We start from the raw sequence: 26,957 nt of genomic DNA, 5'->3' as shown, positions 1-26,957 counted from the left end.
TTTCAAATGACTGTTAAAGCTAGCTGAGCATAATCATTTCAAGTTAGTGAATGTCTCTTATTTGGTAGTTCGATGAAGACTTCATATTACTATTTTTAATCCAATGAGATGTGAGAGAATCTGAATATATTCTGGACAAATCCTTAACTATTTAATACTCAGACAAGAGAATTTGGCTTTATTTATCAGATTTAAAACATTGAAATATGAACATTTCTTTTAAAAAATTCTTATATACTTGCTTTACAAATTTGGTCACATGTATTAAAAAAGAAAAATGGCAACTTTTACATTTTTCATAGACGAATGCATAAGTGCTATATACTCCTCTGTGGCCGGTAACAGCAATATGATGAGATTTCCGGGTATCAATCAGGCAGGTGCATATCTAGCACATTCATCAGTTAGTGCTACAGAAAGAACATCTGAATAGGCAACAGAAACAAAACTGTGTGGTACTCCTCTTCTAGACTAAATACATACAGACAGTTACTGATGGCACCTTTGAAAAACATCCCATTTGATATACTTTCATATTCAAAGCACTATTTTACAAGATATAGAACAGTATTGCTGGAGGGCAAAACTCACAGTTTATGGAAGAGAAACTGTATATTACATTTCTATTTTAAGGACGTTGACGACTTGTAGCACTTAATATAGAAAAGGTGCACACAGAACACTGTAGAGTATGCAGAGACAGTATTATGTCTACATCTGACATAAAACCTTATTGTTATTTTGTACACATGATATGTATTTTACATGATTTATACCCATCAATGATGTAAAGAGAGGTTTGCAGGCCTGGAGCGATAAAATTAAGCTCATTTTGTGCAACTGGAGGAACAAATGATACATGACAGAGTAAATCAAAACTTTCTAGTGATATGTAATTTAAAAAACTTTACTTTTAGCTTTACTGGCCAAACCAGACAGTAGACTGTAGACGAATACTGAATATTGAATATGCGATCACACACAAGTCATGCAAATCAAACAACCAAATAAAAAACTGTCTATAGGCCTATGGAATATGGCACAAAACATATTTGCATAGCGTTTAATAAAACCTATCATCTCAAAAAAGGTTCACCAAATCATTGTCTGCATCTGCAGACAATACATTTCATTGAGGACACTGAGAGTAAAATATCGCTAATCTGCTCTGGTCCCAGGAATATGTTTTTCTGCATCAAAATCTGGCAGACAAAAATGTGTATTGTGTTAAATCTAGTTGGTCTCTCTTGATAAAACCACCTGATAGCAAATAATTTCCTGTTTCACTTGTCAGTTATAATGCTACTTTCAAGAGCAGTCATAAGACCGAAACAGGGAACGACTTGTGAGGTTATGTACTGCGTGCTAACAAGACTCTTTTTGCCAGAGGTTCACCTGCTTCTCATAGAAATTTCATCTAAAAGTTGCTAGCAAACATTCACTATGATTATTAAGTGAAACACACTGTTCCTTTAAACTGCACATTTAGTGTGTTTATACAGGAGAAAGCGATAAATTGCATACAATCCATGTGATAAAAACACCCACCGCCCAATGATTCATGGAAATGAATTTAAGAAAAGTGTATTACTCTTGATACACTTGTTTTGGGAACAAATGGGTAATGTGTCCTTTGGGATGTGCGAGTTTTGCTTAGAGCACTAAGCCATCCGATAGCCTTTGTCCAACCAAGAACAGAGGGTCTGTACCTCTAAAGATCTTTGTTAGTATTTTGACAAATTGAAGACAAAATTCCCTCCAGTGCCTCCATGTCTATTTCTTCACTTGAGGAAGCTTGTGGCCTGTTAAAGAATAAACAAAGTTGAGAATGGTAATAAAGAACAGATATAAATTCTGAGTGTGTCAGCAGAAAGTGACGTTGATGCATGCACTAGGAATTCACAGGAAACCTTACTGTGGCTGTGACTCACATTGGTGATTGGTAGAGTGGTGCTTGAACAGGTATTTGCTCTGGCATATATGGGGGTGTAGACTGAGGAAGTCTAGGACAGGGCAACAGAATCACAACAGTCAGTGGTTAAACAGTTGTTTGCTTAGGTGCTATTGCTCTACTAAATTATAGAGAGCTGCCTACCTAGACAGCTAACTCAAACTATGTTATCACATGTGCCCTCAGTGGTTAAGCCACTTCCAGGATGCACTGCACAAGCTCAGTGAAAACTATCATTCAAGATGGCAGACAGAGCCAAGAAAAATGTGTATTATAAAAAGACATTAAAAAGTTTGTTAAGAAATTAATACTTTTATTCAGCAAGGATGCATTAAATTGATCAACAGTAAAGACATAATTTTATAATAATAATTTTTCAACTTTCTATTCGTCAAAGAATCTGGTAACACTTTACAATAAGGTTCATTAGTTAACATTAGTTATCAACATTAGTAAACATGAACTAAGAATGAACAATACTTCTAATGCATTTATTAATCTTAGTTAATGTTCATTTCAGCAATCACAAGTTGTGTTTGTTAACATTAATTAATGCACTGTGAACTAACATGAATAAACAATGAACAACTGTATTTTCATTAAGAAAGATTAATAAATAGTGTAATAAATGCATTGTTCATTGTTTGTTCACGTTAGTTAATACATTAACTAATGTTAACAAATGTATTGTAAAGTGTTACCAAGAATCCTAAAAAAACTAAACAAAACTATTAAGCAGTTTTCAAAAATATTATTTGAGCAGCAAATCAGCATATTAGAACGATTTCTGAAGGATCACGTGACAGTAAAGACTGTAATAATGATGCTAAAAATTCAGCTTTGCCATCACAGGAATAAATTATATTTTAACACATATCAAAATAATTGTACCTAAAATCGTAATGAATAAACAGCTATTATAAATTGTAACAACATTTCACAATATTACTGATTTAACTGTTTTTTTTTTTTTTCAAAAGCATTTAAAAAATCCTGGACTATTTCACTCAACCTTTTTCGGGGCTTGGAATATTGCAATGTTAGCTTAGCGACACGTGCTAATGTCTGACTTTACTGGAATCAACGACTAGAGTCGACTGTAGAAGATTGTCTATTGTACTTAATGTGCCAATTATAAGTGTTTCAAGAATCTCTATTTTGGATAGGATGTTGCCTCAAAAGCCATCGATGGCTCTCTGTCCTACTTTTTCCATATTAGCAGATAGATGTGAATGTGAATGAACTTTACCAAAGCCAAAATATGATTATACTTACGGGGAGAAAATGCCCTGATTCCTGTGGGGGGGGGGGGGAGACGTATTTTATATACCACATAATAAAGACTTGTAAAATACTGTGACAGTGTGTATATCTGTGGCTTAAATAATGATTAATACGCACATGTTTGACCCAAAGACATTGCTCATAGATTGCCCGTAAATATCCATAGGAGTGTCAGGTGGTATGCTGGCGGTGGAGGAACACTGGTCTCCTCTGAACATCAAAAGAAAAAATACAATTATGTGACAGACATTGTCAATGCCTATTACAGTAACTGTTAAAAGACTTGAATTAATATTCCATACCATTTTAACATAACAACTCTGTTTATAAAATTATGCTTCAGTTTATAATATCTTCAAGGTTTCTTTATCAGTACCTCAGGGTAAATTTGATGACATCTTGAAAAGTGATATAAATTTACAGCTAAATAATTGCACTTACGGGTTGACTACTGTTGTTAGTTTGAATGGCAGGTATCCATCAGGATTAGGGGGAGAAGGCACTGTTTCAGGACACAAGAAAACATTTTTTTTTTAAATGTTTCTCTATGTTTAGAACAAAATACATCTTATTTTTTAATATTAATATTTTTTTGAAACCTCAGTATACAGACATTGTCTTTAAAAGATCTGGTTACATACCTGTAAAGAATTTCTTAAATACTTCATTCTTTGGTAAGTCTGGATACACGTGAGTGATGCAGTTAATGTCCCGTATGCGGTCGCCAAGGCCAGCTGAGTCCAGATCCTTCTTGGTGAAGGGTTGGATATTCTGGATTTTCCTGCCTCCATCTGAGCAGAAGAAAAGAGTGACACAGTAAACATTTTACTGCAAATCCTCAATGGATCAATACATTTTAATCAGTCTTGCTGATCATGTACATATATACATCTGGGTATAATAATAATAATAATAAATAAATAAACTTAAGGTAAGAGAAACCTTTTCCTTACTCCAAAAGCTCTTTAAATGAAATCAAATTTGCCTTGATCTTTTGGCATATAAGAAATCTTTGTACCATTAAAACATCTAGCGAGTTTCATAGCTTAAAACCTCCTCGCCATTATAAACAAAGCATTTATTTAGTCAAGCTTCAAAAATAGAAATTACAATCACTGCTGCTATCTTGTCTGCTGGATACAGTAAACAGATGTGCGTTCGCTTTCAGACACAGTCCACGTGCTCGAGTCAGTCATCAAGACATTTGATGCATTCGGTTTAAATCGCTCGTTTGCATCTTTGTACAGATGTCAAAAATGATCCATTCCGTTCCTCGAAGGAACGAGTGGATAGATTCTTTTTAATGGCATCCCAGATCATGCCAGAGGATTGATTTGAGCATTTTGTTTCGTAAACGAGGCACACTGTCATGGAGAGTTCACAAAGAAATATTTGTTGAAAGATGAATAAAGATGAATCAGTACTAGATCTGAATGCAGCTGCCTTACAAACTGCAAGTAAATGATTTCATAATGCTTTGTCTGGAAATTACCGTTTCATTTTGATTATGTTGTCAAAACACTCAAAACATGCAATAGCGAGGGGGTGTTAATACTGTTTCCTATGCAATGACATTAGCCAATCATAACAGTGGCCGATTACTAACAAGCCTTAAAGGATCCGCCCCTTAAAACATTTTGTTTTAGATGGAGGGTCAGAATGAGGGTTGAAAATAATCATTTTCCCACATATTGGTTTTATTTTTTGTGCAAAAAAACTTTATTAAAATTATAGGTAAACTTTAAAGAACATATTAAAATAATTAAAAAATCCATGTCATGACCCCATTAAAATTAACTTTCTTTCTTCTTAAATGTTTAAGATACATAAAGACAAAACTGTATTTTGGGAATCAGTAAGATTTTTTTAAATGAAATTAATACTTTTATTGAGCAAGGACACATTAAATTCATCAAAAGTGACAGTATCTTTACACTGTTTAAAAACTGTTTCTGTTTTAGAACTTTCATCAAAGAATCCTGAAAAAATATATATTATGGTTTCCACAAAAATATTACACATCACAACTACAGGTGCATCTCAATAAATTAGAATGTTGTGGAAAAGTTCATTTATTTCAGTAATTCAACTCAAATTGTGAAACTCGTGTATTAAATAAATTCAATGCACACAGACTGAAGTAGTTTAAGTCTTTGGTTCTTTTAATTGTGGTGATTTTGGCTCACATTTAACAAAAACCCACCAATTCACTATCTCAACAAATTAGAATATGTTGACATGCCAATCAGCTAATCAACTCAAAACACCTGCAAAGGTTTCCTGAGCCTTCAAAATGGTCTCTCAGTTTGGTTCACTAGGCTACACAATCATGGGGAAGACTGCTGATCTGACAGTTGTCCAGAAGACAATCATTGACACCCTTCACAAGGAGGGTAAGCCACAAACATTCATTGCCAAAGAAGCTGGCTGTTCACAGAGTGCTGTATCCAAGCATGTTAACAGAAAGTTGAGTGGAAGGAAAAAGTGTGGAAGAAAAAGATGCACAACCAGCCGAGAGAACCGCAGCCTTATGAGGATTGTCAAGCAAAATCGATTCAAGAATTTGGGTGAACTTCACAAGGAATGGACCGAGGCTGGGGTCAAGGCATCAAGAGCCACCACACACAGACGTGTCAAGGAATTTGGCTACAGTTGTCTTATTCCTCTTGTTAAGCCACTCCTGAATCACAGACAACCTGGGCTAAGGAGAAGAAGAACTGGACTGTTGCCCAGTGGTCCAAAGTCCTCTTTTCAGGTGAGAGCAAGTTTTGTATTTCATTGGAAACCAAGGTCCTAGAGTCTGGAGGAAGGGTGGAGAAGCTCGTAGCCCAAGTTGCTTGAAATCCAGTGTTAAGTTTCCACAGTCTATGATGATTTGGGGTGCAATGTCATCTGCTGGTGTTGGTCCATTGTGTTTTTTGAAAACCAAAGTCACTGTACCCGTTTACCAAGAAATTTTAGAGCACTTCATGCTTCCTTCTGCTGACCAGCTTTTTAAAGATGCTGATTTCATATTCCAGCAGGATTTGGCACCTGCCCACACTGCCAAAAGCACCAAAAGTTGGTTAAATGACCATGGTGTTGGTGTGCTTGACTGGCCAGCAAACTCACCAGACCTGAACCCCAGAGAGAATCTATGGGGTATTGTCAAGAGGAAAATGAGAAACAAGAGACCAAAAAATGCAGATGAGCTGAAGGCCACTGTCAAACAAACCTGGGCTTCCATACCACCTCAGCAGTGCCACAAACTGATCGCCTCCATGCCACGCTGAATTGAGGCAGTAATTAAAGCAAAAGGAGCCCCTACCAAGTATTGAGTACATATACAGTAAATGAACATACTTTCCAGAAGGCCAACAATTCACTAAAAATGTTTTTTTTATTGGTCTTATGAAGTATTCTAATTTGTTGAGATAGTGAATAGGTGGGTTTTTGTTAAATGTGAGCCAGAATCATCACAATTAAAAGAACCAAAGACAAACTACTTCAGTCTGTGTGCATTGAATTTATTTAATACACGAGTTTCACTATTTGAGTTGTATTACTGAAATAAATGAACTTTTCCACAACATTCTAATTTATTGAGATGCACCTGTATTTTCAGAAATGTTTCTTGAGCAGCTTAGAATGATTTCTGAAGAATTGTGTGACACTGAAGACTGGAGTAATGGCTGCTGAAAATTCAGCTTTGCCATCACAAGAATAAATGATATTTTAAAATATATAAAAATAGAAACAATTATTTTAAAGTTGCACTGAAACGGAAATAGCAACTGGTCCGAGTGTAATATTTCACACTATTGCTACTAATAAATGCAGCCTTGGTGAGCATAAGAGACTTGCAAAAACATACAACTTCCCAATTCCAAACTTTTGAACATTAGTGCATCATGTACAGTACTATAAATATTTGAGACTTACTATCGCTGGGACCCACATAGGCGATGGTGATGCCACCAATCTCTGAGTCACTAAAGCGCAAAAGAAAGGTGCCGTTGGGTTTGTTTTGCAGGATGACATGGAGATGCTGTTTTCCAATGAAGCCAAAGATCAGTCTGCGGGGGCAATGAGAGGCAGATATATATTTCTCTTCATTTCTTTACTTATCTAGTCTTTTGTAGTTCTCTATAAAGTGAAAAACAAACTGAGGAACTGTAACTGTACCCTTCACTCCAATAGTCTCTCAGGCATTTCTTTGTAAGATCCATCACCCCTTCAAACCATTGCCAGAAGGTGAAGTTTCGACCCGGCAAAACTTCCTGTGTTAAAACAGACACAGAAATAATCATCAACACCATTTCGCCAGGCAAACTTTCTGTGAATGTTAAGGAAATTACGCTAGGGTCTGTAGAAACAGATTTTTAGGGGTCTAGAGACATAGAGAAATTCGATACATTGCAATGAATGGATTTAAAGACACAACAGTACGTAAATGTGTTAGTATGCTACTAGTCAGCTGCTCATAATATTGCATATTAATGCACAACAAATGCACGTTAGTGGTACCTTGTTGAACTGAGCCCAGGACACTGGCATATTGCTGAAATCTTCAGAGATGTCTGGTTGGTCAAAAATCTTCTGGGCGAGAAAGTGAAGGTTGTATCTGTCCAAGCACCGCTGCGTCTGCACTTCAGACATGAACTTACTGCTAAGAGCTTCACACATCTGCTTCCAGGGCACACGCTCCGGAACGACGAACGGTATCCTGTTCTGAAGTCATCACAGCACAGAGCACACATTGTCGATTTGTTTACACTGAAAATGGTCACCAACAGAAAAAAGACATGTGATGTTACTCACAGATTCAGAAAAGGCACAGTCCCATATGATGGTCGCCATAGCATTGATTTCCTGACTACCATGTACAATTACAACCACAGGAAGAGAGATTGCCTGTAGGATGAAGAAGGCAATAAGTTACTGTTGTAATAAGTTACTACACATCAACATACACAATTTTTTATGCAACAGTCCCTCCAGGATTTTGCAATTGCTGAATTTAGTACATTATTTATGGAAATTTCCCCCCAAAAAAAAAGTTACCTTAGAGGAAGTTAGCTCATTAAAATCCATAATTCAGACTCAGAGCCCAAACAAATAAATCAAAACATGCTCAACTTTCCTGTTGCTGTATTGCAGTGAATGCCTTCGCAAAGTGAGCAGGGGTGGAATGACCATATGGAGCACTGGGACTTAAACACAGTCAGGTTTATATGCAAGTGTTGAAAAGGAAATAAAAAGTTCCAATATTTCATACTTTTTGAAATCATTGATTCATGGCATCATCAGGTTTCTATACAAATGTTTAAAAGGAAAATGAGCGACAGAGAGGGTAACGTTACATATTTTCCATTGATTTTTCGAAATTATCGATTAGTGGCTTACACTTGCTTATTGTCTTTCCAACCTGTTCACATCCTTGTTTGTTTATGTTTATGTTTCAGGTGTGTGGGACAAAATGAAGATCCCTCTCTAGAGGTTTAATGCTGAGCTACTATTAAAAAAGTATTTACAATAATGAATATAATGTATATTAGTCCTCACAATGCTTGATTTCACAAGCTACTGTGTAGCACAAAGAATTTTTCAGTAATTATGTGTAAGTACATCATGATTATAGATGGGTTTTTACTGCAAAACAACACAAAAATGGTGAACATAATTTTGACAGCAACAAATTTAGTCACTTTGGGTGGGAAAAATCATTAAAAATTCCTCTAAGATCCTGGTGGGACTGATGTATGAATCTAATATTTTCAATATAATTACATCTGATTACAGCGCATGTCCTGATGGCTAAATGATAAACTGAAACAATCCATTGCATTAAAATGAATTAATAAAAGAAGAGGGGCAAGCACCTGAATGCTATATGGGCTCTCACAGCCGGTGATGGTTATTTCTGTGGTGAACAACAAAGCGAACTTTTCCTCCGTCACTGACTCAGAACCCTTCCTGTCAGCTCGTTTGATCTTCCTTATGGACTGAAGAGGAAGAAACATATCTTATTAAAGCGATAGTATTCTTGAAACCATTGATATTAATATGACAATATCGAGATGAATCAAAAATCCACACTCTCAAAGAGCTGTTTGTGACAAGACCCACCATGTTTCTAAAGGTAGCACATGTGCTCTTGCTTGAGGTGTTGTGCTCTAATATGGCCGTGCTGTTGATAAGTTCTCCTACATTTTCACTAAGTGGAGAAAAACAGAGAGAACAATTAGAAAACATTTGCATGTTTTATAAGTGTATGTTAGACCTCTAAAATGTTGTATTGCCACTGTATAGTTAACAGCCCAACTGAAACCCTGATTCTGTTTGCTTATCTTGTTGTGCCTCCACTTCCTCTTTATGTCTGAGAACAGCAACAAAGGCTGTCAAATGTATGACATGTACAGGCAGATTTCAACATAAGGCAAAGGCACATTGGGATTACAACATAACGACACTTAAGTTGTAGATCAAAGATGATATTGCACACATTCTTCAGCATCATATTTTCTGTTTGACTTTGGTTTCTTTGGCATGTAACTGTAAAATGACTTTTAATCTCCGTTACAAGATAATAAATTCAATATTTCATCACCATCGAAAGTGCATAAGTGAAATAGACTTCGCAGTTGTTTAGCATTTGTGAATGACAGCCTATAAAACTGTCTATGATCTAACAATGAACAACACAGCATTTACTAATTTACAAATACACTATTGTTCATTGCAAATTTTTTAAAGTTAATAAGTTAATAAGTTAAAGTTAATACATTAATTTATATTTATTCATTTATATCTTGAAATGTTAAAAATGTATTAGTAAACACTACCTTTCAACAGTTTGATTAAAAATAAAGAAATATTGTGAAATATTATAGCAATTTTAAACTATTCTTTTTTATTTGTATTTATTTATTTTTTTTCAAAATGTGATTTATTCTTGTGATGGCAAAGCTGGATTTTCAGCAGCCATTACTCCCGTCTTCCTTTAAAAATCTTTTTAATATGCTGATTTGGTGCTCGGGAACTATTTCTTCTTATTATCATTATGATCAAAGTTGAAAACAATTGTGCTGCTAAATATTTTAGTGGAAATTGTGATATATTTTTTTCAGGATTATTAAATGAATAGAAAGTTCAAAAGAACAGCATTAATTTGAAATAGATCTTTTGTAACATTATAAATGTCTTTACTTTCACTTTGGATCAATTTAATGCATCCTTGCTGAATGCAGTAGTGTATGTAAAAATGAACATGTATTATCATTTATTTATATTAATAAACACTGTAAAAGTACTGCTTATAAATTCAAGATACCTAATGCATTTTGCAAAACACCTTTTTGAACTTTATTGCAAAGTGTTTTTAACCAAAAAATAATGACAAAATTATTTAATGATTAATTATAAAATAAACAAATTAATTTAAAAAATAACAATAAAATGCAGTAATAAAACAATAACTTATTCATTTTAAACTAAATTAAAAATCATTTTTAACAATATAAATAAAATGGCTTTTTTTTGTAAACATGCTGCTTAATAGAGACTTGTTTGTGTGTATTTCAAAATGACAGCATGCTTACTTGGGTACGACACCTTGTTGACCCAGGTTTCTCGCTTGAGCCTCAGTAATAATCTGAGCCTTCAACAGGACGGGTTTCCCAGGGGCCATCTTCTCTCCCAGCAGATAGCGTACAGTGGTGGAAAACTTGGATTGGGTTTTGATGACCTGGGGAGGCTGCTTATCTACTACCAATGAACTGAGTTGCCAAGACAAAAAAGTACAATATCAAAAACCAGAAGAAGAAGCATTTTTCAAATGATTGCATAATCATCGTTGTGATTGCATGATGACTAACTACGTTGCAATCTTATCTTTCTCAAATCTGAAAGAGGCCTGCATACTTCTGTATGAGAGTCTGGAGCAGATGTGCCAGGCTTTCCTGCAACGTGTGAAACTGCTCAGCCCCTCCGTGGTCTCTCTTCACCAACATGAGCTCCTGCCTCAGGTTACTATTTACTCCAAGCAACTGCTCACACCTGCCACCGAAAAAGTAAGAAAAGAGAATGTGGAAGACATTTAGGTCAAATAAGGCAAAATCCAAAAGGTTGAGTGACATGCGTGACATCAAAAGTGTGAATAAAACCAGTTAAAGCAAAAGAAAATATGATCCATGGTACATTATATGCGAATGCAGTTGCAGGAAGGATCAACAAAGTTAGCGCCACAATATACACAATGAGTATTGTGTGTTGAATTATCATCTGTCAATTTGCTGAAATTCAAGAGCCACAACCCTAACACTCAAACCACGAAGACAAGCCTGTTGAGTTTTAAAAAGAGAGCAACAGGATCTGAACACACCATATTTTAACCCTCCTCTTGTGCTCAAAAACAACTTTTGTGCAAGGGGTCAAATTTCCCATAATGGTTTCCATGCAATTTGTCAAAAATGTACATATAAAACTAGAGATTCATGTTAAAACAGAATCTTTAGTAAAATCCTCTATTGTAGCTTGTCAGAGACTTACAAATATAAAATATGTAAGAAATGTAAGAATTCCTATCTATTTTCATTGTGTTATTTCTATTGTGGTCAATTTGATGCACATACACTATATTGCCAAAAGTATTGGGTAGCCCCCTTCTGATGAACAGGTTTGACTACTTTAGTAATTTTCATGAGTACAAATCTTAATGTTTAAGCATATAATGATATTTTAGGGAATTGTGTGCTTCTAATTTTAAAGCAACAGTTTGGACAGGACCCTTTTCTATTGTAACGTGACAATGCCTCTGTGTATAAGGCAAGGTTCAAAAAGAAATGATTGATTTAGTCAGTGTGAAAGAACTTGACCGGTCTTCAGAAAGCCAAGTCCTAATCCAAGCTGAATACCTCTGGTGTGACTTTAAATGCAGATCTTGAGCCAAAAACTCTTTACCAAACACCAATTTAATAGATTTTTTGACTGTTAAACTCAAAATAAATGAAGAATTTTAGAAGACAAGTTTCAATTTCAACTAAACTTTATATCCTCTTTAAGGTCTCCTGTATTTATTATATTTTAAGAGTTTGAGAATATAGAGTTCACCACTATCCAATTTGAATCCTAAACTAGTTGAGAAACACTGATCACTAGGCTTTCTATCAGATACAATTCTCTTCATGCTCCACATTTCAAAAAGGCTTGACTGAATTATTAAACTGTTTAATAATACATAAAATAAGTGGAAAGCAGGTCAATTGGTACATAACATTCAAGAAGAGACATAGAAAAAAAGCAGCGATAGAAATAATGTGACCATGAAGAAACTATGTGTGGCACAGAGCCAAATGTTCAAAAAGGCAGAAAAGGCAAAAGTAAATAAGAAACTGAAAGGAAATCAAGTTAAGGATTTAGCTGATGACATTCATGCAGTAACACAACTGAAACTGCTGAAAAACATCACCATGTCTGAAGAGGGCCAAGGTTGTCATCGAAATGCACGCCAATGGTTGCTCGGTGCTGTTCCCACCTCCAGGACTTAATTCTGAGAATAAGACAGGACTGGCACTTCTCCAGAGTGCACACGGCCTCATGAAGGAGCTGCACACGCTTCTATAAACACACACAGATACATACAAACTATGAAAAACAACTCCACTGCAACTGCTTTTTCTTCACCTCTTTTCCATGTCATGACCTCTTTATGAAGCATTTGAGCATTTACCTTTGCACAGACTGAATAGTTGTATTCAATCTGCTGTATGCGAGTCTGTCTAGTAACTTGATCCGAATGCTGTGGATCCAACTCATTTTGACCTGTAGGCAGACAAGAACAAATTCATTAGATATACCGATGTGCATGTTTGTCTGTGTGCATTATGTCTATTACATTATGTGAAACTGTATCCTTTACAAAGTTAGAGTCTAAACATAACAACCTGATAATGATAACTCAGTCCAGTGGTTACGAACAGTTCACTGGTGTTGTGGTTCTTCATGGTGTTCATTTTATGTTCACAAATTTATGTAAATGACTAATCTCTGGTTATCACCTACTACAGAATACAGTTTAAAATGGTGTTTGCTTACTATATCTGTAATAAGATCGGCATCTGTGCTTGAAGACATCAAGCCCTCTGAAACTCTCAGCTCACTCCAGTGATGAATCCTTTAAAGATGCTCACATAATTTTTCCTTTTAGGATGATTGACGGGAAGTAAGTGCAAAAAAGCCATCTGACTGGCCAATCAAAAAGCCACTTTATTGTTCATAGAAACTAGGGTTGTGATATCTCAGGACAGATTTTTCAGTGATATCTCTTAAGCATTATAATAATTTTCTGCATACGATTTGGTAAAAATCTGCTTACAGTACCTTTTAATGATTGCTCACCGATATGTTAAATAGTGGACAAGTACAAGTTTGAAATGTAATAAACAGAATATAAATTAAATCAATAACTGAGTACTGTGATTAGAGTTATGTTTTTGTTACATGTCAAAATTTATCATTTATATAAATATTAAATATAATAGCATTATAGCATAACATTTAGTAAGCATAGACAAACACTGACTAATTATGAATTATTATTAATACATTTTAAATGAATTCATTAATTAAATGTAAGATAATAAATCATTGATTCAGGTTAATCTAAAAATTCTTCTAGAGTACCAAATTATGACATTTTAAAAGTTACAAGAGCTGTATAATGAATTGTACATATTTGCAAATACTGAATTCAAAAGAACTGAAATTGCAGTTTTTCCAGTGCAGAGACTTTTACATATATGCACATTTAATCTGTTTTCAATGCATTTCATACAAAGACTACTACACAAAGACAAAAAAAGTTAAACTGATCATTAATATAAATGAACTCTAACTTTTGAGCCTATGCTTTATTATGTATTTTGTATACACATTGCTGTGCTGTGACATCAGATACTAGTCCAAAATTCAAATCAAGGCTAGACTTGTTGGAGCCCTCATGACGGAAACAACTATTTACACATCTGCTGCTCTAAGGCTTGTCTTATTGCACTTCTCCCTCTGGCATGCCGCACAGCTTTGTGTTAACCGTGGCAAAGCAGCAATGTAGACAGAACCCTTGCATGGACTGTGCCAAGAGTGCAACCACACACTGCCTAATGCCTGGCCTGCAATACTGCAGTTTATTTAACATATCATTCCTATGATAAATAATGATATCTGTGTGCTCGCTCCATCTCACCACAAGAGCATAACCACTTGTAAACATGACTCATGAGAAAAAATTTCAAAAGAAAAAAATGAAAAAGGAGGAAGAATTCCAAAAGTCACTGTGAGGATCGGTCGATAAATTTAACAAGCACAGCAACCCATACGATGGGCCTGTATGTAGGGGTGTTGTTTAGGACTGTATAGTAGCTGCTTCGTTAAGATTGCCAGAGAAAACAAGCTTCACAAGATTCAGAATAAACTGACCTTTAGTTGGAAACTTTGCACATTGTTTACATTCTGCCCCCAAAACTTTGCACTTAGTTTACATTCTCCCCCAGAATCCTTCTCTAGTGTTACCAATACAAAACTTGCTAAATGAGAGCATTACAGTGCTTTTCTTTTTAAAGGTGCTTTGGAATAATATGTACTGTCAAAAACAATGAATACTGCAAAAAGTATTATATGATGATTAGCAGTTCACAAATATCTTAATCATAATAATTGAATGTGCTTTGGGAGAAGGAACCAATGAAAGAGGAAAACATGTTAAAAACTGAAAAGAGTTTTATACATATGGAATTAATGACCGCCGAGCAGCACTACCTCCTCTGTTTTCATTTAAACAAAAGCTTTTTTAACAATGTGGGTTTGAAAAAGTATTTGACACCCTTTGTGCTTTGAACAAGGCAAACTTGGCCTTGCAGAACTGCAGATGGATTGATTACTTCCTGATGTTTTAGACTATTTTCATCTTCATAATGAACACAAGTTCATTCAGTCCAATGTGAAACACTAGTCTGACTGATATTAAAAAACAATTTAGATCTCTTACCTTGAATCGTCTCCATTTCCTGCTTTTCCCAGTTCAAATCCTCTTGAAGCTGATGAAGTGTTTGGCGGCAGTTCTGAATTTCCAAAACTTTGAGCACCAGATTGTCCACATCAGTCTTCCCATCCTCCCTTGCAGGTTGTGGGGTGCCATTGGTAGCTGGAGGACCCTGAGGAATTTGCTGGAAAGGTGGGAAGTTAGGGTGCATACCCTACAGATAAGCACACAAACACCAAGATCAATGACATACTGGACATTTACATTATGCATAACTTAACTCATAAGTTAAGATTGCTGTTGCATTTTCCAGACAAATTTAAAATATTGCTTACCGTCTGTGCTAATAAGTGTCTTTCTTTTCTTAGAATATCTCGAACTGTCCTCACAAGTTGCATGGGTTGTGACTGGAACACACTCTGAAAAGCAGTTACACAAGGTTAAATAGTAAATAGTCAGAAATACAAACAGTGTGCTTTGTCACAACATGAGTCAACATGGCAGGCTGCCAAAAGGTGAGAAATACATAAATATAAAAGTAAGAAAGAGATACATGCGTTCACAATGCCACTCAAGATGAGGTTATATAATATACAATACACAATGACTCTTGGTAGTTGCTAGTAAGGTAGTTGTTAGGATTAGGGATGTAGAACATGGTCATGCAGAATATGTGCTTTATAAGTGCTAATAAAATAGCCAATATGTTAATAATATGCATGCTAATAATCAACTAGTTAATAGTGAGAATTGGTCCCTATACTAAAGTGTTACCTGACCAAGTGCTACCTTTTTTTAAATATCCCACATGTAGATCATATAGACATTATCGACTCCTTGTTGCTTGTAAATTAAATAATGAGCTTTTATATTGTTACTGTATTGAAACCAAAACAAATGATTAAATAGAGAAAATATCAATATTATCAATATTAATGTTAGATACATAATCTCAAAGAGAAACTTTATTAATTGAATTTAAATGTACACAATAATGGACCCCATAAACCCTCTTGGGGTCCCCAGCACCCCACTTTTAGGGTTAGGAATATTTGTTATGCACACCAAGTTCCGGCTGATATGTTGTAGTTTGACCCTCTCCACCACGTTAGGGTTGTGTTGGGCCACCTCCTGCAGCAAATGCACCATCTGATCCAACAGCCTTCGGGCCTGAGGCTCCTGCTCCATGTTGTCCACATCAAAGTTCTCCCTAAATAAAACATTACATAGGCATGGCATTATTAAAGCACTGCTGCATAGAATCATCCTTAATAAATATCGCAAACTGACATGGAACAAAGCCTTTCAAGTCTAGCTTGTCCTGTGCTGTTCTCCAACAGTAATCCCAATTTTCATTATATGAATGATTCAATTCCCTGTTACAGAAAATTCCTAAGCAGTTAAACTACCCTAAATTGTATGCCTTAGACCAGTGATCCTCAAATCTGGCTTGCGAGATCCACTTTCCTGCAGAGTTTAGCTCCAACCCTGATCAAACTCACTTACCTGTGATTTTCTAATGGTCCTGAAGACACTCATTAGCATGATTAGGTGTGTTTGATCAGGGTTGGAGCTAAACTCTGCAGGAAAGTGGATCTCGTGAGCCAGATTTGAGTATCCCTGCCTTAGACAATAGTCGCTCAAGTTTCAGTTTCATTTGTTTTACTTAATCACCAGTACATATTAAAGGTGCACTTAGTTACTTGAGCTTAATGAAAAACCTTTATAAGAAATGAACTTTAAAAATGTTTAATTTGGAGGCCACCATATAGGGATTACTACGTCCTCTTTTTCCCAGACATGTCCTGGATAGGATTTATAAATTGCCGAAAATGTTCTGATTTTGGCTTTGTTTTCCTATTGCTGTGCTCTCTACAGTCATATGTACCCATATTTGCATTGCTTTGACCTTTCTCTGTAGATTCCACCTACTCACACACCACGATTGGTTGATTATGTACAATGCCTGCATGCTACTGGTCAAACTACTTTTCGGTCATTACCTTCAGCCTAATACTACTCACTTCTCTAATTTTCAGACACTTTCTTTATGGAATAAATGAATCATGGCTAGCTGTGAACAAAGCATTTCTACACTGCCATCTGTGATGTTATATTCACGTTACTACTGTAGGTGTCAGTTCAGCGCAACCTTAAGGTAAACAATACTGTGTTAATCTTAATACAACATAAAAAGCATGCATTTTATTTGTAACAGTGATATCATACCATCCCTGCTCCTCTATCCAGCTGGCCAGATAGTGCCTGATGTCCAGAGGGAATGTGTCTGGGTAGAGTTCATTCAGCGTCTGAGTTGGCAGGTACTGTAACTGCGGGGTCATTTGCGCCCACAGCGCCATAATGTGCAAGCACTGCAACAGTAAAAAAAATATTACATTTTTTTTTTAAACATGACGCTACCACTGCACTGGAAAAGTTTTCAATTCATTTTCAATTCTTTGGAACTGGAATTCTTCAGGAGTTCTTCACTGAAAAAGATCGCTCAATCAACCAACCATGCAATGTTTTGATTGCTAAACAATAGCTATTGTCCATACAACATCAGTAAAAAGTGGCCATATCAGTCAAGAATCAAAAAAGGTTTTGGTTAAGCACTTATCATCATAAATCAGATTCGGTTTAGCTCAAGTTGTGAACAAATAATTTCACCTGTCTAACTTCAGAAGGAATACAACTTTAATGGTGCTTCTTCCTGAAAAATATGTTGCTAGCTTTACCTATCATACAGGCTAGAAAACTATCCATGCATATATTTAGGACAAAACACAATACACAATCTTTATATTAAAAAACAATTAAACATTGAGTTTCTAACAAGTTCCTTATTCTGAACAAACTGAATTGAAACTCTGAATTCTTCAATGCAAAATGAATGACATTTATAGAAGCTCATTCATAAATGGCATCTGATGGCTGGATAAAATAAGTGAAGAAAATCCCAACCTATTATACCATGTTGTATTTCAGGCTTAATAGGGGCTTTTTTTATTTGGTGAAAAGAGCACAGGCAGATGTTTGTTATTAATGTTCAGACTTTTGTTTGGACAAGAGAGAAAAGACAGTATGCCTGCCTTATCTCTCACCAACATAAGGGGACAGAAGACACTATAACACAACACTCTTGACAAAACAACAGCCTGGCAACCCAACCATCACTAATATAACAAGTTTACTAACATAGTTTGTCATTTTATCACATAATTTAGCTTTATGCTGCATTGTAAGAGAGTAGAACATAATTAATATGATAATGCTGCTGACCATTTCATTTTTTAAATGGTTTGTAATAGAACTTAATTATTTTTATTTGTATGTAAGGCGTACACACATATTTCTGTGTTTGGATAGACAGTGAATCATAAAATGTTCATTTTCAGGATCTAAAATGGAAAACTTTCTGTTAAGAAACATAAACTTAGTTATAACGTCAAGTTAGGTAAATATGTTAACTGTGTAAAATAAATGTGATGCCGTCAAACATTTAATTTCATGTATGATAAATGCAATAAAAAGACAACGCAATAAATATTTCAAAAAATTCAAATGCACTTTACATACAAATACCGCTTCAACACAAATGAGATCATGCTGTTATGATTCACTGATGATAGACTGTAGTTCTGTCTAGTACAGTTGCCTACAAGCACATGGTATGTTAGATTTAAGCAGTGAAACTGAAAGGCACCATAAGGCATGGAAGCATGCTGGATCATGTCTTCCAAAACTACTGACTGTTGTGTCACTGCTCACTTCTTTCTGAGAAAGAGAAAAAAAAAAAAAATGTTGATTTGTCTTGAACTTTAGCATACTATAATATTTTTCTTTTACACTAAAACCTTTTAAGAAAAACAGTCTTAAGCTGTGTGTATAAATGGTATTATTAGAAAAGTCATTAAAAGATATGCGTTTTTTTTTTTTTTTAAGAAGAACTTGAAGACCCATACAACTTAAATGGGCAGTTCAAACATAAATGAAAATTCTCAAATGAAATATAGATATTTTGAAGAACACTGGGGTCCAGACAACTTTGGACTTCCATTATATGTAAAAAAACAGATTTTAAAATATCTTCTTTAGTAAACAATAGCTTTAAACTATATAGGAAAACACATACAACTAAATAGATCATTCGTACTTTGTTAAAGCTTTTTTATTTTATAACCAAATATCGAATTAGCAAAAAAACAGGATGTTTTTCCATAGGAACTGCACTTGAGCACTTGAGGAAAACTGAAGTGTAATACCATATCATTCTAGTAAAGATTTTTACTCACTCACTAGTTTCAATCTACACATTTGCTGTAAAATCATAGAGCGAAATCATAGGGTATTTCAAGTATTTTACATCAAAGATAAGGCACTTCCCTATGAAGCTCTTTTAATGACTACTAGATAACTAATTAGTGTCAATCTAAAGCTCATGACTCATCTGTAAATCCCTCTGTTCCAAATAATATTTCCTCATTTTTTTCTTTTTAATCTGCGCCATGCCTTGTAAAGGTATACCTGCACTAATGTTTAACAAAGGGATTGGAGCAGCGTAGGTGAAAAAGACCACACCTATGTGCAGACATAATATCTGAAGATAAGTCATTCAAGGGAAATACGTCATGTTACACTAACAAACAGGACAAACAGATGAACCATGGAAAGGCTTAAAAGTATACATTAACAACATGTAAACTTGACCACTGTGTCGATCAGGTGTGTTAGATTGCTATTGTATGAACGCCAGAAGCTGTGCAGGAAAAACCGGTCTGTTAAAAAAACAAACTATGCTTATTTCTAAATAACATCTAAATTAACTGGTTTACCTCAAGTGTAAAATATTATTTAACCTCACTAAATCAACCTAAATGCATAGATTTATACAAACAAAACAAGTTTTATGGGTTAAATCATGTAGAAATCAGGTTCTCACTTACAGTGTAGAACAACCCAAATAAAATATAAGAGGATCTTGATTAAATAGGATGGCATATTCATGGAAGGGTTTCATGGCCTCTAAATAGTTGTATAGCACTATAAATGAGTCCTATAGCTTTGCTTTTTTTACCGCTTCAACATAGCAGGTCATTGACAAAAGGTCAGAGGTACATTTTCTAACAACTCGCCATTATCTGAAGAACTTGAACTGTTTCTCTCAATTCAATTCAGTTCAGTTCAGTTCAATTCAATTCATATTGCTTTATTGGTATGACATACATATTTAATATACATATAGAATAGAAACAAACAAAACAAAAATATTTGTAAAATACATCCGTGTGTGTGTGTGTGTGTGTATGTATATATATATATATATATATATATATATATATATATATATATATAGATGATGTGTATAGCAGATGTGTTCACTCTTTACCTCCTAGTTTTTGGCATTTATAAATATGATATGCTCTCTCTCTAACATAAAAGACTTATTGGTAATACTTTACCTAAAGCCTTACCAAAAACGCATATACGTTTTATAATTGATTTTTTTTTTTGTTTTAATGCATGAATTATGCTAACTTATGGTAAAATAACTAATTATTTATGAAAGGATATAACGCATTACAACACACATAATGAATACCTTTATAATGCATTATACATAAAGGCTTTAAGTAAAGTGTTACTGAAATATTTGCTCATGTTTATTATCTCTTTGCATTTTACTGCATAAAATCATTTTCTTTTTCAGCACTGCGCTGATCCTTAAGTGCTGCAAAGCAAGGTCATATTCTCTGAATCTTATTTAAATCTTAAATCTTTAATCTTATTGAAAATCAAGTTTTTAATCTTGTTTAAATGTTTGTCTGGGGTTTTTAATATGCTTTAAGACAAACCATGTGCAAATCGGCCACTGCTGAGCATTTTCTCCTTAGAAGGGCAGTGTCTCAAAAATCTCTACAGTCTCAAAAATGTGGTTTGAAACAGCCCACAAACACGTACCCAATCCTTTCAACTTGCAAGATGGGCCATTTCATATCATTAGCTGTTTCAGATGGAAAACAGGAACATGGTTTGTATAACATTATCAATTAATTATTAGCTGTTTGATAACATAGTTAAGCCAAAGGCTAATGATATCAATTATTTCTGCGTTGTATTGCTCTCTTCATTGATAACATGGAAGAAAGCAATACATAAAATGTATTACCATTCTGATACATAAACTTGTAGGCGACCATGTATAATCCACGTATAATCTTCCTTTTCTTCTTCTGGCTCAAACATATATACAGTGGGTACGGAAAGTATTCAGACCCCCTTAAATTTTTCACTCTTTGTTATATTGCAGCCATTTGCTAAAATCATTTAAGTTCATTTTTTTTCCTCATTAATGTACACACAGCACCCCATATTGACAGAAAAACACAGAATTGTTGACATTTTTGCAGATTTATTAAAAACGAAAAACTGAAATATCACATGGTCCTAAGTATTCAGACCCTTTGCTGTGACACTCATATATTTAACTCAGGTGCTGTCCATTTCTTCTGATCATCCTTGAGATGGTTCTACACCTTTATTTGAGTCCAGCTGTGTTTGATTATACTGATTGGACTTGATTAGGAAAGCCACACACCTGTCTATATAAGACCTTACAGCTCACAGTGCATGTCAGAGCAAATGAGAATCATGAGGTCAAAGGAACTGCCTGAAGAGCTCAGAGACAGAATTGTGGCAAGGCACAGATCTGGCCACGGTTACAAAAAAAATTCTGCTGCACTTAAGGTTCCTAAGAGCACAGTGGCCTCCATAATCCTTAAATGGAAGACGTTTGGGACGACCAGAACCCTTACTAGAGCTGGCCGTCCGGCCAAACTGAGCTATCGGGGGAGAAGAGCCTTGGTGAGAGAGGTAAAGAACCCAAAGATCACTGTGGCTGAGCTCCAGAGATGCAGTCGGGAGATGGGAGAAAGTTGTAGAAAGTCAACCATCACTGCAGCCCTCCACCAGTCGGGGCTTTATGGCAGAGTGGCCCGACGGAAGCCTCTCCTCAGTGCAAGACACATGAAAGCCCGCATGGAGTTTGTTAAAAAACACCTGAATAAGATTCTCTGGTCTGATGAGACCAAGATAGAACTTTTGGCCTTAATTCTAAGCGGTATGTGTGGAAAACCAGGCACTGCTCATCACCTGTCCAATACAGTCTCAACAGTGAAGCATGGTGGTGTGGCAGCATCATGCTGTGGGGGTGTTTTTCAGCTGCAGGGACAGGACGACTGGTTGCAATCGAGGGAAAGATGAATGCGACCAAGTACAGGGATATCCTGGACGAAAACCTTCTCCAGAGTGCTCAGGACCTCAGACTGGGCTGAAGGTTTACCTTCCAACAAGACAATGACCCTAAGCACACAGCTAAAATAACGAAGGAGTGGCTTCACAACAACTCCGCGACTGTTCTTGAATGGCCCAGCCAGAGCCCTGACTTAAACCCAATTGAGCATCGCTGGAGAGACCTAAAAATGGCTGTCCACCAAAGTTTACCATCCAACCTGACAGAACTGGAGAGGATCTGCAAGGAGGAATGGCAGAGGATCCCCAAATCCAGGTGTGAAAAACTTGTTGCAGCTTTCCCAAAAAGACTCATGGCTGTATTAGATCAAAAGGGTGCTTCTACTAAATACTGAGCAAAGGGTCTGAATACTTAGGACCATGTGATATTTCAGTTTTTCTTTTTTAATAAATCTGCAAAAATGTCAACAATTCTGTGTTTTTCTGTCAATATGGAATGTGCTGTGTGTACATTAATGAGGAAAAAAAAAAAGAACTTAAATGATTTTAGCAAATGGCTGCAATATAACAAAGAGTGAAAAATTTAAGGGGGTCTGAATACTTTCCGTACCCACTGTATATAGCTGAATTAATCCAATATAGCCACTTGCCATTGAATAGTGTTTACAACTTCGGTTAACCGATAAGGTAAGGGTGTAGAGGTATATTCAAGCCATTTTAAGGCATGAACAAAATTATTTTCATTGGAAACACTTTTAAAATATGTCATTTTGATTATTAAATGATGAGTTTTAAGGGTTAAAAGTAGTGACTGCAGGTGGACTTTATAGATCAATGCTCTACGTAATGCTTTATGTATTTGCAGAGAAGAAATTTTATTTCAAACATTTTGTTTAAAGGTCAATTCACACCGTTTTGTTTGATCAGTGTGTCAAGCCTGTCAGTGTCTGTTGGCATTTGTCAGAGCTTGTTTTCACCAATTAAACATGCTGAATAAGTGTTTGCCAGGTCTTGGAATGTCTAAGGTGTGATGTATTGTAAGCTAGTGATTGTCTGCACTGGTCGGTGCCTGTCAGTGCAGTGTGAACTGGCCTTAATTATTGCAAAGACTGCTCTTTCATAGTCCTGTTTTGTTAAGGTATCATCCTGGTCTTAGATGTCCTAAAATATACTGAAACAAATAAAAAAGAAATTGAAGAAATTAAAATACAAATGGGACAACTGTACGGTAAGCATCTAATCTGTTCATATTGAAATCTCTGATGTTTGATTAGTGTATTTTCTTTCCTATAAAGTTAATTCTCTGTATTGGAAAACAGAAAGCAATCTCTCAACATCAAACCTGCCTCACATTGAAACTCAGACAGCAGTTGGCACCTGACACATGGACCGCTTCACCACTCATCCACTTTATTTGATCTCTTTTCATTGAATGGATGACCACATTCATAATGATTATGTCATACTGCGGAAAATGAACAAGCTCGTAGACTTTTACACTCATCTAATTACTGTTGATACTACTTGAAATACTGTGACTAATAACACAAAGGATGTAAGCACACAACCTAAAAACTTAGAAAGTTATTTCTTTAGACTAAAATAGGGAATAGGCAACTATTTTTTATTTTATTTTATTTTTTTCACACAAAGAAGTGTGCATACAATCACTGTTTCCTAATTAAACTTTACATTAACCGTTATCATTGACTGAATAATTTAACTTAATCATTGCATTGCACTCTTGATCTTGTCCACATCCATGACAAAAACTACCCACTGACAAATAGCACAAAGCAATGACTGACCGATAGATTGATTTACTTCATCTAATCCACTTTGCACAGAAATAAACACTTAACTAAGCCATTTTAGTGCATTTTAAAAGGCCACAGCAAAGCCATCCATTAGTATTCATATAATATTTATGACAAATAACAGCATGAGGGTGTTACATCCCAAAGTCTGAAGCTGACACAAGCAATGTTACAACAACAGTGAGGAAGGTTTACAAAGAACAGACCAATCTCTAGTGCACACACACACAAAAAACGTAACACACCAATGCCACATACAGCCTATGGGGAACAGAAAGTAGGGCGTGAATTCGTGTAGGCGCTCGTGCTAAACACTTAAGTATTTTCCACTATCAAACTAAAACAGATATATATATAACGTGATATTTAGCACAATCATATGGAAGTCCGCTACGTTTCAGCCATATAAGTAGGCCTTCCTCTCTTACTATTACCAGTAGTCAAATACAGGAAACTTGTGAATTCACATGAAGGCAGTGTCCCTCGCGTATTTTGTCATGGAGTATCCAGGCAAAAATATGGTCATGTCATTTTGGTGTCGTTTAAGTCGGCTAGTATATATAATGGCCTAGCTAAACCGACTTCACAATAATCATACTGAGATTAAATTATTATAAAGTGAGATTTTTATTCGTAAGAGAGCTCTTTGATGGCTTTTTAGTCTGTTTTTGCTCGCTCGCTTCGCACAACTGCGAATTTTCGTGTAACAGTTACAGTAGAGAAAAGTAGGCTGTTCCAAAACTTATGTTTCCTCCTTACAACAACATTAAGCGATAAACAAATTCAGGTCGCGATAATCTCGCCATCCGCAGTTTATATAGTAAAAATACAATGTTGTTAGAATATAACTTACCTGATTTCGACGCCAGCTCTTTAACACACGTAAAGAGATATAAGTCTGCGCCTTCCGTGTGCGTTTGTTGTTTTTTTTTTTTCTTTCTATCCACCTACTTTCACTTTACACTGAAGCTGCTGCCTATTGGCCACATGATGCAGTTCTTCTACCAGATGAATGAGAAACTTTATCCGGCTGGACATTGTTAGAAATATATTTATATTCTGTTGTATATACACAGAACATTAGATATGTCATCGTTTTTAAATCCAGTTTTATGTGTGCCAGAAAGTGCCTATTTATTTTAGTATGTTCAAGTAGCCTATCTTCACACTTTTGTAAGTATCTTCGTTTTTTATTGTCTTCCTGCTTTAGCATTTTCCTATCTAACGTCTTACTTTTGTGAGCCTCATATTTTATTAAATTCATATTGCTTAGCCTATTCATTGTCTGCACGACGTCATGGTCTTAATGGTCATTCATTTCTTGTTTAAAGTTCATAATGTATTGCATTTATTTTATCAACATTAATGGCACCTTATTATTATTATTTTTTTAAATTTAATATGCATTTAACCCCATTCTGTCACTGTGTTGTGTATGCATTTAGCCTATGTTTTAGCATTGCAAAACTATATTGCTAATAAAGAACTTAAGAAACTGGAAGAGAGAGAAACCCTCTTCTTAAACACCTAGGAATTAATAATTTACCAACAACGAATATATTGTAAATATAGGCTAGGTGTTATAAATTATAAATAGACTATTCACAATATAAATTCTAACTCACCTGAAATTAATAATAATAAAAAAATAATTACAAGGAAAACGGATTAAAATTGTCAGATATCAAATTGTACGTAGCCTAATGACTTATATTTAATGAACAAGACAGCGCTGCTGAAAATCAGAGAATCAAACTACAGAAGGACAAATTCAGCTGTGGGATCATCACCAATGAGCACAACGCAGACTAATATATCTACACATTCTCATTGCTTGTGTATCAAAATCTAGAGAGCTAGCAAGACAATATTTCATGCATCATGCTTGTTCATAAGAGGTAAATTTCTGTTTATCAAGACACAACGTCACTTGTAGGCGGGGAAACAACGCCATTTCTGCTAGAAAGACTTGATTTCCAGTAAGGAGTTTCGAAAGAGGTTTCCGTTTTCTCAAATAAGCTCGATTACTTTTGCGTTTTCATTATTCTGGTTTCTTATCTAAAAAAAAAAAAAAAAACACAACGGAGGAGATATTATATAGGGGCTATTTAATGCACTAAAACAAAAAGGCGGCAGTTCAGCAGTGTTTCACTACAACGAATTAAAAATCCAATGAAAATGTTCCAATTTATCATTGAACGAAATAAAATAAACGAATTTAATGTTTACGACTTTAAAACAGGCAAATTCAACAATGAATGTATGTAACAAATCTGAATAATTCATGAACACTGGTATCTCGTGAGGTGTGTTGCCTTGTCTGCGGTTTATAAGCTACTTTGTGTGTACAAGTTGCTTGAATAGTTTTTCTGCTCCCTTCTGTAGAAGCATAGAAATACACAAATTGGCGTATTCACGATTATTGTTTTGTGAAGAAAGTCGCTAATTTTATCAGTCTAGTTTGCTTGATTTTTAGTGGATCTGGCGGCACATCATCGTTTACATCAGGAAATGTTGAAGTCAGGAAACTGCATTAGTACGACTATAGAACTATTTCTAATCTCACACTCGCACCTAGAATAACATTTTCTTTTGCTCGTTGATATCTCTGAGAAAAGACTATAGAATAGTGTAGGCG

At 35.3% G+C, this 26,957-nt stretch overlaps 1 protein-coding gene across 3 annotated transcripts; it reads right to left on the bottom strand.

Annotated features, from left to right (window-relative positions):
- Nucleotides 1-143: 143 nt before the first annotated feature.
- On the bottom strand, nt 144-25,320 carry stat6 (signal transducer and activator of transcription 6, interleukin-4 induced). 3 transcript variants are annotated; one of them, XM_058763357.1, is made up of 21 exons: nt 25,173-25,320; nt 17,481-17,623; nt 16,317-16,461; nt 15,587-15,670; nt 15,258-15,465; nt 12,945-13,036; nt 12,684-12,832; nt 11,138-11,272; nt 10,816-10,992; nt 9,344-9,431; nt 9,097-9,219; nt 8,036-8,128; nt 7,742-7,945; nt 7,400-7,494; nt 7,157-7,290; nt 3,877-4,023; nt 3,677-3,737; nt 3,353-3,445; nt 3,227-3,247; nt 1,932-2,003; nt 144-1,802 (listed from the first exon to the last, which is right to left on the bottom strand). In XM_058763357.1, exons 2-21 carry the CDS (start codon nt 17,609-17,611, stop codon nt 1,712-1,714), a joined length of 2,343 nt encoding a protein of 780 aa, XP_058619340.1. In that variant the 5' UTR covers nt 17,612-17,623; nt 25,173-25,320; the 3' UTR covers nt 144-1,711. The 3 variants fall into 3 exon arrangements, with proteins under 3 accessions (XP_058619340.1, XP_058619339.1, XP_058619341.1); XM_058763356.1 differs by having other exon boundaries at nt 3,877-4,026; nt 25,173-25,319; XM_058763358.1 differs by lacking the exon at nt 3,227-3,247 and having other exon boundaries at nt 3,877-4,026.
- Nucleotides 25,321-26,957: the final 1,637 nt, after the last annotated feature.

The sequence above is a fragment of the Onychostoma macrolepis genome, chromosome 23 (genome assembly GCF_012432095.1).
Source record: "Onychostoma macrolepis isolate SWU-2019 chromosome 23, ASM1243209v1, whole genome shotgun sequence".
In the NCBI taxonomy this organism is placed as follows: Eukaryota; Metazoa; Chordata; class Actinopteri; order Cypriniformes; family Cyprinidae; genus Onychostoma; species Onychostoma macrolepis.
Note: the sequence above shows the minus strand (reverse complement) of the source record. Positions and strands in the feature narration are given on the sequence as shown.